Consider the following 17,614-nt stretch of genomic DNA (forward strand, 5'->3'; position numbering starts at 1 on the left):
TCCCACCAACCGGTCCCTTCTTCTTGTCAAGTTGTGCCACAAACTCCTCCCCAGTTCTATTCAATACCTCCTCATTATGTGATCTACCCATCTAATCTTCAGCATTATTCTGTAGCACCACATTTCGAAAGCTTCTATTCTCTTCTTGTCCAAACTATTTATCGTCCATGTTTCACTTCCATACATAGCTATACTCCATACAAATACTTCCAGAAACGACTTCCTGACACTTAAATCTATACTCGATGTTAACAAATTTTTCTTCTTCAGAAACGCTTTCCTTGCCATTGCCAGTCTAGATTTGATATCCTCTCTACTTCGACCATCATCAGTTATTTTGCTCCCCAAATAGCAAACCTCCTTTACTACTTTAAGTGTCTCATTTCCTAATCTAATTCCTGCAGCATCACCCGAGTTAATTGGACTACATTCCATTATCCTCGTTTTGATTTTGTTGATGTTCATGTTATATCCTCCTTTCAAGACACTGTCCATTCCGTTCAATTGCTCTTCCAAGTCCTTTGCTGTCTCTGACAGAATTACAATGTCATCGGCGAACCTCAAAGTTTTTATTTCTTCTCCATCGATTTTAATACCTACTCCGAATTTTTCTTTTGTTGCTTTACTGCTTGCTCAATATACAGGTTGAATAACATCGGGGAGAGGCTACAACCCTGGTTCAAATGGCTCTGAGCACTATGGGACTTAACTTCTGAGGTCATCAGTCCCCTAGGACTTAGAACTACTTAAACCTAACTAACCTAAGGACATCACACACATCCATGCTCGAGGCAGGTCGCTCGGTTCCAGACTGTGACGCCTAGAACCGCTCGGCCACTTCGGCCGGCGCTACAACCCTGTCTCACTCCCTTACCAACCACTGCTTCCCTTTCGTGACCCTCGACTCTTATAACTGCCATCTGGTTTCTGTACAAATTGTAAATAGCCTTTCGCCCCCTGTATTTCACCCCTGCTACCTTCAGAGATTTGAAAGAGAGTATTCCAGTCAACATTGTCAAAAGCTTTCTCTAAGTCTACAAATGCTAGAAACGTAGGTTTGCTTTTCCTTAATCGATCTTCTAAGATAAGTCGTAAGGTCAGTATTGCCTCACGTGTTCCAACATTTCTACGGAATCCAAACTGATCTTCCCCGAGGTTGGCTTCTACAAGTTTTTCCATTCGTCTGTAAATAATTCGCGTTAGTATTTTGCAGCTGTGACTTATGAAACTGATATTTCGGTAATTGTCACTTCTATCAAAATCTGCTGCCTTTGGGATTGGAATCATTATCGTATAATAATATAATATAATATAATCATTATCGTATCCCTAAACCCCAAATATGAGAAAGCAACCGTGCTAGAAAGAAGTAGCGTTCTGTTTTCAGTATGTGCGACTAATAAGATTATCGCAGCGTCGTTCGTTGGCTCCGTGGTAAACTGTCAGATTATGAGCCTGAAGGTCTCGCGTCCGCCGGCCGTAAATCCTAGGACTTTTACGTGTCACTGACCACAGCTTGTCAACTCTGTCAGTGTTTGTGATGTGGAAAACGCCGAGTTGCACCACGCTGAACTGCAGTGAGTCAGCCCAGAGGTCGGAGGGCTTCCGCGCCACGGCTCCTCTAACAGGACGCTGTTCAGAACTGTTTTTGGACTGATGATTGCTCGCGTAAAAACTGTGACGAGAAACTGTTCGTTGCGGCATTTGGAATGAATTAGAATATGACTAAGAGTGTAAATTTTCCTATGTTGCATGTCAGCACTCATTAATACACAAAAGAAGAAGACGCTGGAATGGCTGTCAACTTTTACCACACCGATCTACAAAATAATAAAGGAAGCATTTCTAAACGGATTGGAGAAAAACCTCGATTCATGGACGGGTGGATATCAACACTGTTTCAGAGAAACAGATACGCGTGCGCAGAGCTTGCAGCTCAGATCAGTAGTTATTTCCCGTTGTCCGTCGTAGCCAGGATTGCAACACGTACTGTCAATGAAGTATTGCACCACTTGGACGGAGTGACTGGCCGTCACCTTCAGGCACTGCCACTTGTTATTGGTGCAAATAAATGCTGTTGCCTGAAGATAACGACTATCTGATATGCTGAAATATTTTGGTGCATTAGCGACATCCTACTGAGACAGTAAGCAGCATTAAACAGGCCAAAGATATTGACAGATAAGAGTCAGTTGATAAGGAATTATTGCTTAATATTTCAAGAGAATTTGGGCTGTAAAACCAGACAACATGAATCACACAAGCATTAACCTTAGAACGCTAAAGTGGATAAATGTTACACGTTTACTAAACCATCGTAAATTTACTACTCCATGTTTTATTCAAAGGCAATCATAATTTATACTTTATGTACTAATTATTTACAATTACATGGCCTCCACTGGTGTGTCAATAAAATAAAATAAGTGAAAAACTTCCTGTTTTACAACCTATACCGCCAATACCATATTGGTGGGAACCACGAGTTGATGCCAGGTGCAGTCGTAAATTTTACGAGTGTTTAGCAATCTACGGTTAACAAATGATTTGTTAAAGGAAAATTTCAGACGTGAATGTCCAAGATGATGAGATAGACTTTGAAAATTCCCTCTTTCTTCTTTTTTTCAAAATCGTCGTACGAGAATGCTGAAACTAATAGACGGCAACCGAGTGAATGAAAGCGTTGCATAACGTCTAGCATTATTAAGTCGACCAGTCAGCCGGCCGTGGAGGCCGTGCGGTTCTGGCGCTGCAGTCCGGAACCGCGGGACTGCTACAGTCGCAGGTTCGAATCCTGCCTCGGGCATGGGTGTGTGTGATGTCCTTAGGTTAGTTAGGTTTAAGTAGTTCTAAGTTCTAGGGGACTTATGACCTAAGATGTTGAGTCCCATAGTGCTCAGAGCCATTTGAACCATTTCTTTTTTTTTGAATCGACCAGTCAGAGCTGAGGTAACGGCACTCAGCAAAATGCGAGTCATTAAACACTCATTGGATAAAGATCATTATCTATCACGTACTAGTTCAGAGGAAGAAGGGATTAATGCAGCAGCTGGTTGCCGCTGACGCAGTGTCTATCGTTCACTGGTGCACTTGGGCGATGCACAGCGTCGGTTGACGTTGATCACGTCACACGGGCTGATAGACGTGACGCTTAAGGAAATATTAACAACTGAAAAAACTATATTTCTTCCCAGAAACTGCTGCCAGTTAGTACTTTTATGCATGTCGATAACGAGGGACAAATTTTAAGCACTGCTTTTCTTCTGGTTTTGCTCAAATGCCATTTGCGGTGGTATCGCAGCCCTCCTATCGCTGTAACACTTGGCATACCACGTCTGCCATTTTCACAGTCCGTGGTTTCACCATTTGGTCATTCAAGTCGAGGGCAGACAACACAAAGTCGCACCTCTTCATGCCACATTCACTTTCCTTGGCTCTACTGTGAGGTGACATTACGTAATATTTTCAGTGTAAACTTCATATTAATCTCGAAAGAAAATGGTGACATATCGAATCTGTTACATGAAAGGAAAATAAAGGAACGTAGCGCTTCGTCGTAATACAGGGTGAAGCGAAATTCGCGTACTCGGGCTTCGTAGCGCAACCCCTCACATGCCAGCGATAAAAAAAAATGTCTCTCACAAAATTTCGTCCGGCGAATACATCCGGCAGAACATGGACGTTAAGGAGTGGCAATCTGGTAACACTGCAACCACATTTATGGTAAGTACCTCTGTCAGCACTCAGCTCTTCTACTGTACACATGGTGCAGTGGATAGAGTTTTGGGTTTGCATGCAGCAGGTCGACGGTTCGATCCTGGTTTGAGGCCTGTGTTTTTTATTTGGTATATGTAGTGCAGGTGGCATCTTAATCGTCAAAACCGATTGCAGCGAGTCCTCTAGAAAACACTTGCACTTACATAATACAATCGTAGAAAAGGAAGATTGGTCGCGCCGGCCGGTGTGGCCGGGCGGTTCTAGGCGCTTCAGTCTGGAACCGCGTGACCTCTACGGTCGCAGATTCGAATCCTGTCTCGGGCATGGATGTGTGTGATGTCCTTAGGTTAGTTAGGTTTAAGTAGTTCTAAGTTCTAAGGGACTGATGACCTAAGATGTTAAGTCCCATACTGCACACAGCCATTTGAACCATTTGAAGATGGGTCAGCTTTGAAAGAAGCCCTTTTCATGTCATAGAATTTCACAATTACCTCATCCACAAGGCGCGAAACTTGTTTTCTTTGTATCCTCCTCCAGTGGTCCCAGAGATTAGTAGCAACTATTATTCTTGCCTCGTTCAGGTCCATACATTTCGTTAGAGACGTACGTTACCAATAGGACTACCCACGTGCTTTGCGAAAAATGTCCAAACTCGGGTACTTTTTGTATGTGTTATCACCATGGTCCCATGCGTCTCAGCACTGAGTCTGGTAACAGGATGCTGTTTAGTATGTATTTCAGTGCATTATTATTATTATTATTATTATTATTATTATTATTATTTTATCGATGGGATTATGGAAACATAACGTCTGTTACCGTTAGGGACACAGTGTAATTCGAAGCAGAACATTTCACAATTAGCGATGTCGGTATGAATAATGCACAATAATATCTGTCAGAGGGGTAATGCGCATTACATGGAACAAACGCATCTTTAGCATCTCGAAACAGATATTGTTTTTGTAGTTATTCTGTCCTATGAGATGTCATTTGCTTCAGCTTTCTGTTTCTTATTTGTCAAACCACGTATTTGTTACGTTCAGTGTTACAAAATGTTGTAAATTTAAGATACATGTGACCAAAGAAACGGCGTATATTACAGTATGAAATGTCAGGATGAAATTAGCAAATTTAAAAAAAAACTCGAAAGATCGAACTCACGACCTCCTGCATGCTAACCCAAAACTCTATCCACTGCACCAACTGTGCACCACACCTAACAGATGCTGACAAAGGTAATTAGTTGATTACAGTGTTGCCAGATTGCCACTCTTTAACGTCCATTTTCTGCCGGATGCACTCGCTGCACGAAATTTTGCGACAGACAGTTTTTTATCGCTGACATATGAGGAGTTGCGCTGCGAATCTCGAGTGCGCGAATTTCGCTTCACTCTGCATAGCGTCGTGAACTGTGGGGCGTGCCACACGCTTGACAGGGAACTGCTGCTTTCTGTCGTGACTCAAAATAGTAGCTCTGAAACGTAACTATTGTAACACTTCATTAATTGTATTTTTTAGTTGTTTGACACGGTCAAAGTGCAGGTGCGCGATCTGTGGTACTAAAGCGGCGGATTTATCCCTTGATAGTCAAGATCGAAAATTTTATATTATTTGATTACTAGTTTCGGATTATGTACAAGCCATCTTCAGATAGGTTATGCAGAAAATTGCATCTAAGAGGGAAAGATGTTCAAATGGTTAATATAAAAATACCATTACACGAGACATATCACGTATGTTAATTGTCTGATTCTGTCTGTGTGCATTACGTATGACGAGCTATTACTCTGGGTAGGAGCTGCTGTCTCAGCCTGTATTATCTCGTTAAACAGTTTTGCACTGTAATATAATTTGTCTTTTTATTGTTGCGATTTAAATATTTTTAGGATAATTTACGTTGTCAGTACATTGCACAACAAACGATCCTGCTCAGACAAATTATGACGATGTGTCCTGCCGTTTGGCAGTTGCACACTAATCGATGTATTTCGTTTTGGTATGCATCGTTTGGTGGTATTAACCATTTGAACTTCTGCATATCTTAGATGCAACAATACAACAGATTTGAAGACGGCTTTTATCTAAGTCGAAACCAGTAACAAAAAATTAAATTTGCAATATTGTGTTTTTCTGAATCCGCAGCTTCTATGGTACAGTAACTCAGTAGACTGCTATGTGTTGTAGTGGCAGCGGATACTGGAAGCAAATCAATACGTTCGTTCTGTAGGAAGTGTAGGCCCAAAGCGCTACCATCACGATCTGTTTGTTTGTCTCTTTTACTGATAGAGGCAGAAAACATCTGGCCATATGACGAGGTATAGAATGCAAAGATTTCGCACCTCGGTGAAGACAAATTACTGCGGAATTACGTGGCGAACGTTCCCGTCAGCGATGGGCTCGGAGGAAACGTGGCGAGGAGGAAACCTGAAATTATTTTTCGATTTAAAATGTTCTTTTACTGGCCGGCTTCGTTTTTCTGCATAGCGAGAATGGTGACGATTCAGTATCGTGTTCAGATTTACGTTCCGTCCACATGTTTACTTTACGATCATAATGTTTGTCTTTTTTGCATATAACAGAGTATAATTTGTTGGAATGTTTCTCCGCCACTACTAACAAGTCTTCATTAAATTCCCTCATGAGCAGCCTCACCGCTCCCACCACTCAGAGATTAACTTGGATGCGTGACATGCCCACATGTTATCCGAGTTTGACCGCTCGCTGATTGTTGAGGTTTCTAGCGTCGTTGTCGCTACATTTAGTGTCCGCGCTGCTTCGTTCCAAGTTGACAGCACACTGCGTTTTACGTTCTTAACGCTTTCTCATTAAATCCAGTCTGGCGTCAACTTCGAACGAGTCATACCACAAAAAGTAAAGCTTCGAGGTTTTCCGAATGATACTGCGATTCTGACAGACTGCAAAACACTTGCAATGTCAGTTGAATGGAGCGGATAGTGTCTTGGAAGGAAATCACGAGATGAATATCAACAAGAGCAAAACAAGGGTGATGAGAAATAGTCGAATTAAATCAGGCGACGTGAGATAATTAGATAAGGAAATGAGACGCTACAAGTAGTGGATGCGTTGTGCTATTTGGGCAAAATAGCTGATGATGACACGTGTGACGTGAAGTCACGTAAGAAGTGTGCGCTCATTTTTACGTAATTTGAAGGTTGTATTACTGTTATTATGGACGCTATGTAAAATGCATGGATGTCTCAGGAACCTGTGACCTCGCTGTATTTCGTATAGCGTGCACAATTACCTTCAAATAACTGATGACGCACGAGGTAAAGTCAATATAAAATGCAGACTCGCAATAGCAAGAAAAGCGTTTCATAAGAAGGTGTAAGATTAATTTAAGTGTTAGGAAGTGTTTTCTAAAGGTATTTATCTGTAATGTACGCTTGCAGGCCGTAGTGGCCGAGCGGTTGTAGGCGCTACAGTCTGCAACCGCGCGACCGCTACGGTCGCAGGTTCGAATCCTGCCTCGGGCATGGATGTGTGTGATGTCCTTAAGTAGTTCTAAGTTCTAGGGGACTGATGACCTCGCCGGCCGGAGTGGCCGAGCGGTTCTAGGCGCTACAGTCTGGAACCGCGCGACCGCTACGGTCGCAGGTTCGAATCCTGCCTCGGGCATGGATGTGTGTGATGTCCTTAGGTTAATTAGGTTTAAGTAGTTCTAGGTTCTAGGGGACTAATGTCCTCAGAAGTTAACTCCCATAGTGCTTAGAGCCATTTGAACCATTTTGAACTGATGACTTCAGCAGTTAAGTCCCATAGTGCTCAGAGCCATTTGAACCATTTTGTAGGCTTGTAAAAACGAGTACTGTGGACGATGAGCTGTTCAAACAAGAAGACTACAGAAGCTTTCGAGATGTGGCACAACAGGGGGGCGCTGGGGAACAGATGAGAAGGAGAGAAATTTATAGCTCAACCTGACTAAAAGTAGGGATCGGTTAAGACGATATTCTGAGACATGACAAGATAGTCAGTATGGTAATGGAGAGAAGTGTATGTGTGTTTGGTGTGTGTGTGTGTGTGTGTGTGTGTGTGTGTGTGTGTGTGTGTGTGTGCGCGCGCTTGTGCTTGTGGAGACTTGGCTGGGGGTAAAATTGTGGAAGGGTACCTAGGCATAAACAGGTAGGTAGGTAGGTGGTTAGTGTTTAACGTCCCGTCGACAACGAGGTCATTAGAGACGGAGCCCAAGCTCGGGTTAGGGAAGGATTGGGAAGGAAATCGGCCGTGCCCTTTCAAAGGAACCATCCCGGCATTTGCCTGAAACGATTTAGGGAAATCAGGGAAAACCTAAATCAGGATGGTTGGAGACGGGATTGAACCGTCGTCCTCCCGAATGCGAGTCCAGTGTCTAACCACTGCGCCACCTCGCTCGGTGCATGAACAGACCAGGTAGGATCGAGTGAACGTAGCTGGCAATAGTTACGCAGCTTGCATGGCTTGCACAGGAGGGAGTACTATCAAAACAGTCTTCCAAGTGAAGAGCGCAACAACAATAGTTTTACAATGGCGTTTCTGTCAGCCCGCGCCTCTTCTTCAGTAAACTGTTACGGATTTTGGATAAATAACTTATCATCATTACCATACTTTTCTCTTTAGTACTCCTCTTATTGTATTATGTATCAATGCGAAAGCTATTAATTTTAAAATAAGTGCATACGAAAATGACATTAATTGACTAACGCGTTTAGTTGTTTCGGCGCACCATTGTGAACTACGCAAGCATTCCTTTATTTCATGGTATACTTTTTCATCTCTTCTCGTAGACGTTAATGCTGAAAATTCGTAATACATATGAAGAGGGGGGAGGAAGTCATTTACCTGGGACACAAAATGATGGAACAATATGCTAAGAAGTGTCACGTCAGGCGAAGTGACTTCTTACGGAGCCGCACCGAGACTTGCGACAGCGTGGGCAGGTGTAACGCCGAGGGCAAGCGATCGCTATCGATCGGTCGATAGCGCCTACCTGCCGGGCCAGCGCATCGGGCGCCCGCTCCTAGGAAGCGGCCTAGCCCGTCTTCTGGCTCGCGGTTGCTGCGTCGTTTCGCCACTGCGTGACGTCAGAGTGCCCCCCCCCCCTTCCCCGCCCATTCCGACCCGCCAGCTGGCCGCCGCTGTTGCTCGGCTCGCACGCAACGTCCGCCGCGACTCCCCGCCGCCCGCCTCCCCGCCGGCCTTGCACCTGACAGCCGCTCTCTCTCTATAAGAGTGCGGCGTCGCACGTGGCGGCAGCCAAACACGCAGCGGCCGCTCCGCGCTGCGGCAGGCGCCACACGCACCACAGCACAGCACAGCACAACAGAGCGCAGCACCCGGCAGGTTCGAGGTCATCGGGCAGGTCCGACCCGGCCGCGCCATGGTTGGTGAGTACTCTGCCGGCAGCCCAGAACCGTTATACTGTACGCGTGCGTATTAGAGATGGGGGATGCGCTCTTGAACTGATTCATAGAGTTGAATCTTTCAAAGGAGTGAACAATCAGTGATTCAGAAAAAAAGAACGGTAGCTCCAAACGTTTCCCACGGCAGAGAGAGAGAGAGAGAGAGAGAGAGAGAGAGAGAGAGAGACAGAGAGAGAGAGAGACGGAGCATATCAGCAGCGCCTCTGCTGGTCACAGCACAGTGCACGCCACACAACACAGCCAGCGCCGGCCTCTGCCCTGCTTCTACCTTCGCTGCCTGCATTGTGCAGTGCCCCATTGGATTTTGTGATTCACATATGCCGTGCCGTCTCTGTGCGTCGTCTGCCGCGTGCAGTGTCTGGCGGCGATCGTTTCAGTCGCACGTCCTGCCCTCTGGGCAGTTGATGCGAGCAACAGGACAGAGAACCACCTAGCGGATAACATAGGAACTACTTGCAACAACCTGCTCGCAAGGGAACGGACGATTTGTCTCGGAGCGGGTGAGTTCACCGCTCCCCCCACCCTCGGAACTCGCCCGCTCAACGCTCACCCCACCGTTCTCGACTCTAGCCAGAGTGTTGAGCAAAGCAACTCAGGTGTCACTCTGGTCTCTGCGGTCTCAGCTCACGCAGTAATACAGCTCGCGGCTCGACCTGCTCGACTCAGTGCTTCTGCATCGAGTTCGTCTCTACTGGATATTGTTCATCGTAGTAATACCGCTATGTATATTACATTATTATGTTATGTATACATCATTTGTTTTTATTTTATTTTTATTTGTTTAAACTGATCAGATTAGGTTCCTGACGACTCCTCTTACTATAGGATTTTTATTACGGACACTCGAATTTACGCTTTAATAACGAGCGAACCGATAAATGTATCGCAAAATGTGATACACCAATATTTTCCTTGTTTTATTCTGCGTAAGGCTATATGCAGCACTTTCGTTTTACAGTCAAATTTATATTTTATTTTCTTATTCTGGTACGGATTTTGCGATTTTAGGCGTCTTCGGAAGGAAACGTTCACTTTAAAAATATATGGCTCGCGATGTATTTGTATGAGGTTAATGAAATTTTAATACATTATAGCCAAATATATTGTTAATGTAAATCTCAAGTTACAACATTTTCTGATCACCCACAAAACCACGATAGTGCAAAATAAATCAATAATCAAAAACTTTGTCATATCGTGGAAATTTCAATAAACAATACAAAATTCTTACTCATTATCTGTGTTACTTCAAAATAGGATCAAATAAGATCAAAATACAGGTATAGTACTGGAATAAACCAAGTTTAAAGGGCAATGTGCCTTTCATTTATTTTCTATTGTAAATGAGTGGTGAGTCATGAAAAAGAGGTAATTCATTTCAGGGAGTGAACAGTTCTGATCCGATCTCTGAAAAGAACAGTTTTGCCCATCTCTAGTGCGTATACATGCTGTTCATGTTGGTGCGCTACTCGTTAAACCTTAATTCTTGAGACACGGCGCGCTCGAAGACTTCAATACATTCGCTCGAAGGCTCCAACGCATCACCGGGCGATTACTTGGATCTCAGTTCAGTTGCTCGGCACTGGAGCTGCGCAGCGCATTGACAGCTCTCGGGGAGAACACGCGAGGCTGCAGAAATTTCGAGTTCGCTGCTTTTTCTGCGAGTACAGCAGCTTAAATAACGGCGCAAAACTGACGATGGAGCGCCGTTGTGGCCGAGCGGTTCTAGGCCCTTCAGTCCGGAACCGCGCTGCTGCTACGGTCGCAGGTTCGAATCCTGCCTCGGGCATGGATGTGTGTAATGTCCTTAGGTTAGTTAGGTTTAGGTAGTTCTAAGTCTAGGGGACTGACGACCTCAGATGTTGTCCCATAGTGCTCAGAGCCATTTGAACCATTTGACGGCGGAGCATAGCTACTGGTGTTGAAGAACCGAAGTTTCGCGACTGGTAACGTTGCCTTTGTTTATTTACGTTCCAAGCATAGTGGCAGAAGCAGCGAATGAGTCATGTTTCCATGTACTGCTGTGTAATACGTCAGCTTGTGCCAACGTTGTCTTTTTCCGCCGGCAGCTGTTGTCTAAGTGTTCTGGAAACACATCTCGTCGTCGGTAATCGGACGGTGTGGCCTTCAGAACTCTCCGTCTGATCTGTGAGACACTTAGCGTTCAACAGTGAGGCGCGGTTTTGTTTTTCGAACTCGTAGAGGAAGTGCAGACCTCGAGGACTTTCCGTTTCAGGTCGCCGTCGACAATGTCTCAAACGAGGACCGTAAACGCCGACAACGTCCGCGTCTTACGTACCTGTCTGCAGTTCTCAGCCTTCAGTTTGGCGATAAAACAATAATTCTGCGATAAGCCGCAGCGGTGAGGCATACGGACTCGGTCTGCAAGTCTCTTCCTCCCTCTTCCAGACGTCACACTCCGCGCTTTAGGCCCCACAGTGGTCATCGCAACAAACGTATCATACGGGCCTTCCTTCTGGGTGATGTTGCTATGTAACATTTCATTTCTTGTTGCCATGGAGTGGCCCACTGTTCACAATAAAAGTAGCGTGCCTCGAACTTGGTGCGATCCATTCTGAGGACTTTTTTTCCGGCTTACTTGTTATTTTTTTTTTTTCGCTCTTCATCGACTCCCCTACCACACAACAGGTTGAATGGACACTGCGCCACACCGCCCCGCTGCAGAAAAACATGAAGGCAAGCCTAACGACCCACCTGGCCTACGACATGCTGCCACCCCTTCCAGAATTGCACCAGTGCTCCAGAGTCCTCATTGCTTCTTTGATTGTCAGCCACAGTCGATTAAAGATCTGAGATTGCTCGCTCTATTCGTTTTTACCACCAGTGACGATGTTTAATCAATCGATTGTGTCTTTGTATACAATATTTTTGTCCTGCGCTAAATTTCCTTTACAGCCTAGGCATAACGACAGTTACTCTGATTCGAATTACTTTCTAACTCTCCATTAGATTCTGTACAGTAGTAGTCTGGTCACTTTAGCCTCATTTACACTCACCAGGCACCAATATACGGTACCGTAGTAACAATAGTTTTGGTGTCACATTCGTATCTAGATACTGTGTGTGTCACACTTGCTGGACACACACTGCCTGGTCTCTGAGCTAAACACCACGCCATCGCGCGTTTTTAAATTCGTCATGAACTTCTTCGGTCTCTGTTGTTGTCTACAATGTCCTCACCATCTCATCATAGTGAAGTTGTAGTGAGTTTTGACCTTTCCATCTATCCTTTTTTTTTTTAATTTCTCCTCGCGGCATTTTCCTTGCGCCTGTGTGACAGGAATAATTTTGTCTTAGACGCTCATTACGAACACTGATGGGCATTTCCCCTTACGACAAGTATTTATGTGAACAACTCAGATCACACTGAGTGACTTACCTGTACGGAAAACTAACATTTTGTTTTAACGACCTTTCGCGGACAACTGTTAAGCCCCACGTCACCTTTATGAGGAATAACTACCTGCTTTCTCCATACTCTACGCTACGCCTGATTAAAATAAAGAAAAAGACTAACAGACAAGGTGTGGAAAAAGGGACTCAGGAAATAGAGAAATTAAAATATTTTGGAGAATGAGCTTCATGAAAGAGTATAGGAAGACCCAATAACAAGGAATTAACGAAAAGGGTAACAAAAAATAGGTACAGCACGGAGCTGAGAATAACTGAATGGAAATTTGGAATAAAAAGACAGCTTGGCGAAAAGCAGTTATCTAAGTGTTTTGATCTGAAGCTGGTGTGAAATCAATCGTTTAAAGTGCGATGTTCACTGTATCCCCCGCTAAAATGATGTCACCGCAGTCCCAGAGATCGGTTGCACATATTGCGTAATATAAAGGAAATCCGATAGTGAGGCCACAGTTGCGCAAAAGTGTCAGATGAGGCTATGGAAAGATAAGAGAGACCATAAATCAACGGCAGCAGGTTTGACACGTAGCACCCACCAATTTTAGCTTGTTACGAGACAACATCGATTTCAATTACGTTTATTTGATGACCTTTTTGAGTAGGAGACAGTTGTTAATGACTGACTGACATGTTGATAGTGCCAGGCACTAAATAATCCTGTGTTGCTTAACAGGCTAGGTAAAAAACAAAAGACGGAATAGGGTCGTTTATTTTACCCGTAATGATCACGCCATCGTATGGTGCATAGGTCACTCATAAATAAATATCAAATATTCTGCTCCCTGTTTTCTAGGCAATATACCCAGTAAGGCTGATAACTTGTTTCACCAGAATACGAAAACAGGTTTCTGAATTGACAACCAACTTCATAGTACTCTTAACAACTTCGTTCTAAATCAGGAGTACACTAATTATTCTGAAGTCATTCCACAAGATATTATTTAGAACTAATAGAAAAACGATTCTAAACGAGATTAACAATACTATTGTTGTATTTGGGTACAATAATTGGTCCCCAACGTGACTAAAGACGTTGTAACCGAAAATATCTTTCATATTATCCGTTACGTTGAAATAACATAAAACGAGATCTCAATGAAGAAACATAAATCTTTACACATAAGAGCCAGGAGTTGCAGGATATTCATAAAATGTCATACTGAATCGACAAATACATGTTTCGTGTAAAATTTAATCGGTACAATACCCTCCAATGAATGACTTTTAACGTAATATTAGGTGCCTAAAACAGTATCATTGTCGCTTGACATAAAATTAGTATATGACATTTTATACGTGAATAATTACTCTGAATGAACAGCCTTTGATGTTTAAGGGGGTGTGTCTACATAATTCTGCCAGCTGACGTTAATGTTAGATGATGACTTGTAACAACGAACATTCTTTTGACTCCAAATTGGAACGTCAGCTTATTAAATGCAGTAGTGCAAGTGTGAAACAGTGTTTCAAGACGATGTGAATCGGTATTTCGTAATATTTCCATAATTCGCAACATTTAGTTCCTCGAGCGTTAACATTATTTTAAACCTCTTCGTTTCCAAATTCGTATCTCGCAATACCCCAAGGAATCACACGGTAGTTTGGAGACTGTAACATTTCTCTATTGGCGACTGAGGAATAGCTATAAAAGCTGAAAAATGCTGTGGTGTTATTGACTATATAAGTAGATGGTAAAATAACGATCGTTACTAGTAGCCGTATGGATAACCGGTTTGTTCCTTTGATGACGAGCAACAGCAGACTCGAAAGCAAATGACTTTTGATCTCAAACGAGCTGAACCTGCATTGAGATCCTACACCATTTGGAAGGACTTTAGTAACGTCTATAAGCATGCCTAGCTAACAGGCAGCAGATGAAGGCAGGGCCTGGCCGCGAACTGCGTAACTCATCTCATTCGACACGGAAATAAGTGTTAACAAAGAACCTACGATAGTTATTTATCGGCCACCACAGGAAATGGTGGACGCCACGGAATGTTACCAGGAACCTGAACTTTGAAGCACTCGAAGTGGCGCTGGCGGTTCGGTTCGGCGCGCATTTGCCACGGAGGAAGCGAACGCCCGCGCACATGCGCAGCAGCAGCCGTGTGAGCGGGCGGCCTTGCAGCGCGTGACGTCACGGCGCGCAGTTCGCGCCGGCTTCCGCCCCGTCGCGGCTGCCCGAGGAAGCGCTGCGCTCGCCGGCGATTGCACAACTCGGCCGCCACTTCTTTCCTCCTCTCCACGGGAGCGTGCTAAAAACTAAATGCCTCCGAATTTCTTATTTTGTCCTCAATATCGGTTGCGGTATTACTCAGACTCCTGGTCGACTGTAGTGCCTCGCTGAAACAAGTTGCAACCCACTGCCGCTATGGGGCTCCGAATTGTTGACTGTGACACGGCGGCGAGCAAAACGACTAAGCTGGTGTACCGCGAGAACCCCAGAAAACTGACAGCACGAATGCGAAAAGTTGGTCTGCACACTGAGCACCGTCTCCTCCAGCATTACAACGCCACACGGGCGCTGCGACATCCGCAACAGTCCCACGCTTTGGGTTCACCGCCATTCATCATCCTCCATACAGTCTCGACTTGGCCCCATCCGATTTTCATCTGTTCCCAAAAGTTACGAACGCCTTCCAGTGTTTCACTTGGCTAGTAATGACGCGTTGCAAGTAGACTTATGGTGTGGCTCCGTCAACAAAGTGAAATATTCTACAGTTACGGTAACAACAAACCACTCTGTCGCTGACAGACACGTGTTTCTCCCAGGGTTAGTCATGAGAACAACCGAGTGAAAACAATCGATTCTGTTACTCGTTGGAAAATAATCGACTCATTCGATTGTAGTTTTATGTATCGGCATTCTTTTGAGTGAAACCACTCTGTGAGAGCAAAAGAATGAAAATAATCGAGTGAGTCAGTTGCAGTATTACATATCGGTGGTATATTTATTCATTCATTTCTTTGGCTTGAAACCAGTCTCCGGGAGCAGCCCAATGAAACCAGTTGACAGACTGTCCAGTCCTGAGTTTTTCATTCTTTCCTTTTCAAATGAAAGCAGTTCTTAGTTTTACTGTCAGTTGAAGCTTGTATTCACTCATTCATTCAATTAATAATAATAATGTCGTGTGACGAGGGCCTCCCGTCGGGTAGACCGTTCGCCTGGTGCAAGTCTTTCGATTTGACGCCACTTCGGCGACTTGCGCGTCGATAAGCATGAAATGATGATGATTAGCACAACACAACACCCAGTCCCTGAGCGGAGAAAATCTCCCACCCAGTCGGGAATCGAACCCGGGCCCTTAGGATTAAGTCTGTCGCGCTGAGCACTCAGCTACCGGTGGCGGACTTCACTTCAAAGCACTTTTTAAGGACCGAGTTATCCACTTATTCTTCTGAGTGAAATCAGTCCGTAGTACTTTCAGTAGGCGAAGCAAAACAGCGGTATTCGAGATGTGTTCAAAAAAGTCCCGAGTTTTGTCCACGAAATTTTTCTACGCTTGCATTTTACTTATTGCCCATGGCCAACTTCGAAATACTCTCCTCCACAATTGATTCACCGCTCCCAATGCCGTTTAGACTTCCGGAAGCAGCAAGGCTACGCCTCTTGCTGAATCTCGTCTAACGTTGCAAATCTTCCGCATGCGCAACGTATGGAGAGTACGGAGGAGGAGGCAGCACAGTGATTTCGTTTCTTGTACAATAGCCACTCACCAACAGGGGTAAATGTGCGAGTGCGTTATCGTGATGGAAGTGACATAAAACTGTCAGCTTGGCTGTGACATTTGGCCTCACCTGACGAGCTTCTTTTGGTCTTGGAGAACCTTTCCCGACCCATTGTCAAGACTGAAACACGGTCTCAACATCATAACACTAGACTCACCTCTCATCACAAGCTAAGATTCTCTTCGGGACGAACTGGCCGTAACACGATCAATTCCAAGATGCTGTGTCAGGATTTCATGACCAGATTCAACTGAAATGTTACACACTTCCGCAATCTTTCGAAGTCCGTCTTCGATTGGCACGCACAGTTTCTTTGATGTTCTTGACATGAGCGTCATCGGTGGATGTCGAAGGGCGTCCCGAATGAGGGTCATCTTTAACTTCCGTCCGGCCATTTTTAAACCATGTGAGTAACTTGTAACGCCGAATACGGCTTAAGCACTCATCACCGTAGGCTTTCTTCATCATTTGGTGTGGCTCTGTAAAGGGTTTCTTGAGTTTGTCGCAAATTTAATGCAGACGCGTTTCTCCTTTAACTCTGCTACCTCGAAATTCGTGTGTAGCGGTGTCCTTGCACCGGCTGCCACAGCAGGAGGCTACGGCGGCGGCGTGAAGCGACCGCCCACCTCAAAAACCCTACGGAAAAAGGTGAAGAGCGTGTGTTAGCAAAAATCACTGAGACCCAGAAACTAAGTGAAAACATTCACACAACGGCCGCAACCGACAGAGACTTGAGTTAGTCTGTTCTCTCGCACTGAATGAAACCACTCCATCCTGGTCAGTGAGTGAAAACATTCATTTATATAACGGCCACAACCGAATGAGACTTGTCTCAGTCGGTTGTCTCGCATTGAGTGAAACCACTCAACCCAGTGGATGAATGACAACAGTCATGTAGCTGACACGGATGCAGAGACTAGTTTGACTCCGTTGTTCCACTCGACTGAAAAAAACCAACTGAACGAAAAATTATCGACTTACCAGTCGGTTGTACCATCACTAGAGAAACAGATATGTGAACACGAAGAACAAAAATGAAGAATGTTAATGAAGTTGATTTGTTTAAAAAGTTTTAAGAGTTTTGATATAAAATATCTGGAGATATTATTTTTCAGAACTCCCCGTACATCTGCATCTACGAGCATCGAGATCCACACCTACTACTTTCAGACGGCTGTGAAGCAGATGGCGCTGCACGCATGGACTGAGGTGACAAAAGACATGGGACAGGGACGTACACATCCAAAGATGGCGCTAGCATAGCATACGCAAAATGTAAAAGGGCTGTCATTTGCGTTCAGGTAATACATCTGAAA

At 44.5% G+C, this 17,614-nt stretch overlaps 1 protein-coding gene across 1 annotated transcript in view; it reads left to right on the forward strand.

The window, feature by feature from the left end:
- The window catches only part of LOC126188831 (uncharacterized), a 58,766-nt gene that overhangs the window by 17,597 nt on the left and 23,555 nt on the right, over positions 1 to 17,614 (forward strand). Inside the window, exon 2 of the mRNA XM_049930444.1 lies at positions 8,949 to 9,104. Coding sequence (XP_049786401.1) covers positions 8,949 to 9,104 — 156 coding nt within the window. The remainder of the gene's footprint in view (positions 1 to 8,948; positions 9,105 to 17,614) is intronic.

Source organism: Schistocerca cancellata, chromosome 5 (genome assembly GCF_023864275.1).
Source record: "Schistocerca cancellata isolate TAMUIC-IGC-003103 chromosome 5, iqSchCanc2.1, whole genome shotgun sequence".
Lineage (NCBI taxonomy): Eukaryota > Metazoa > Arthropoda > Insecta > Orthoptera > Acrididae > Schistocerca > Schistocerca cancellata.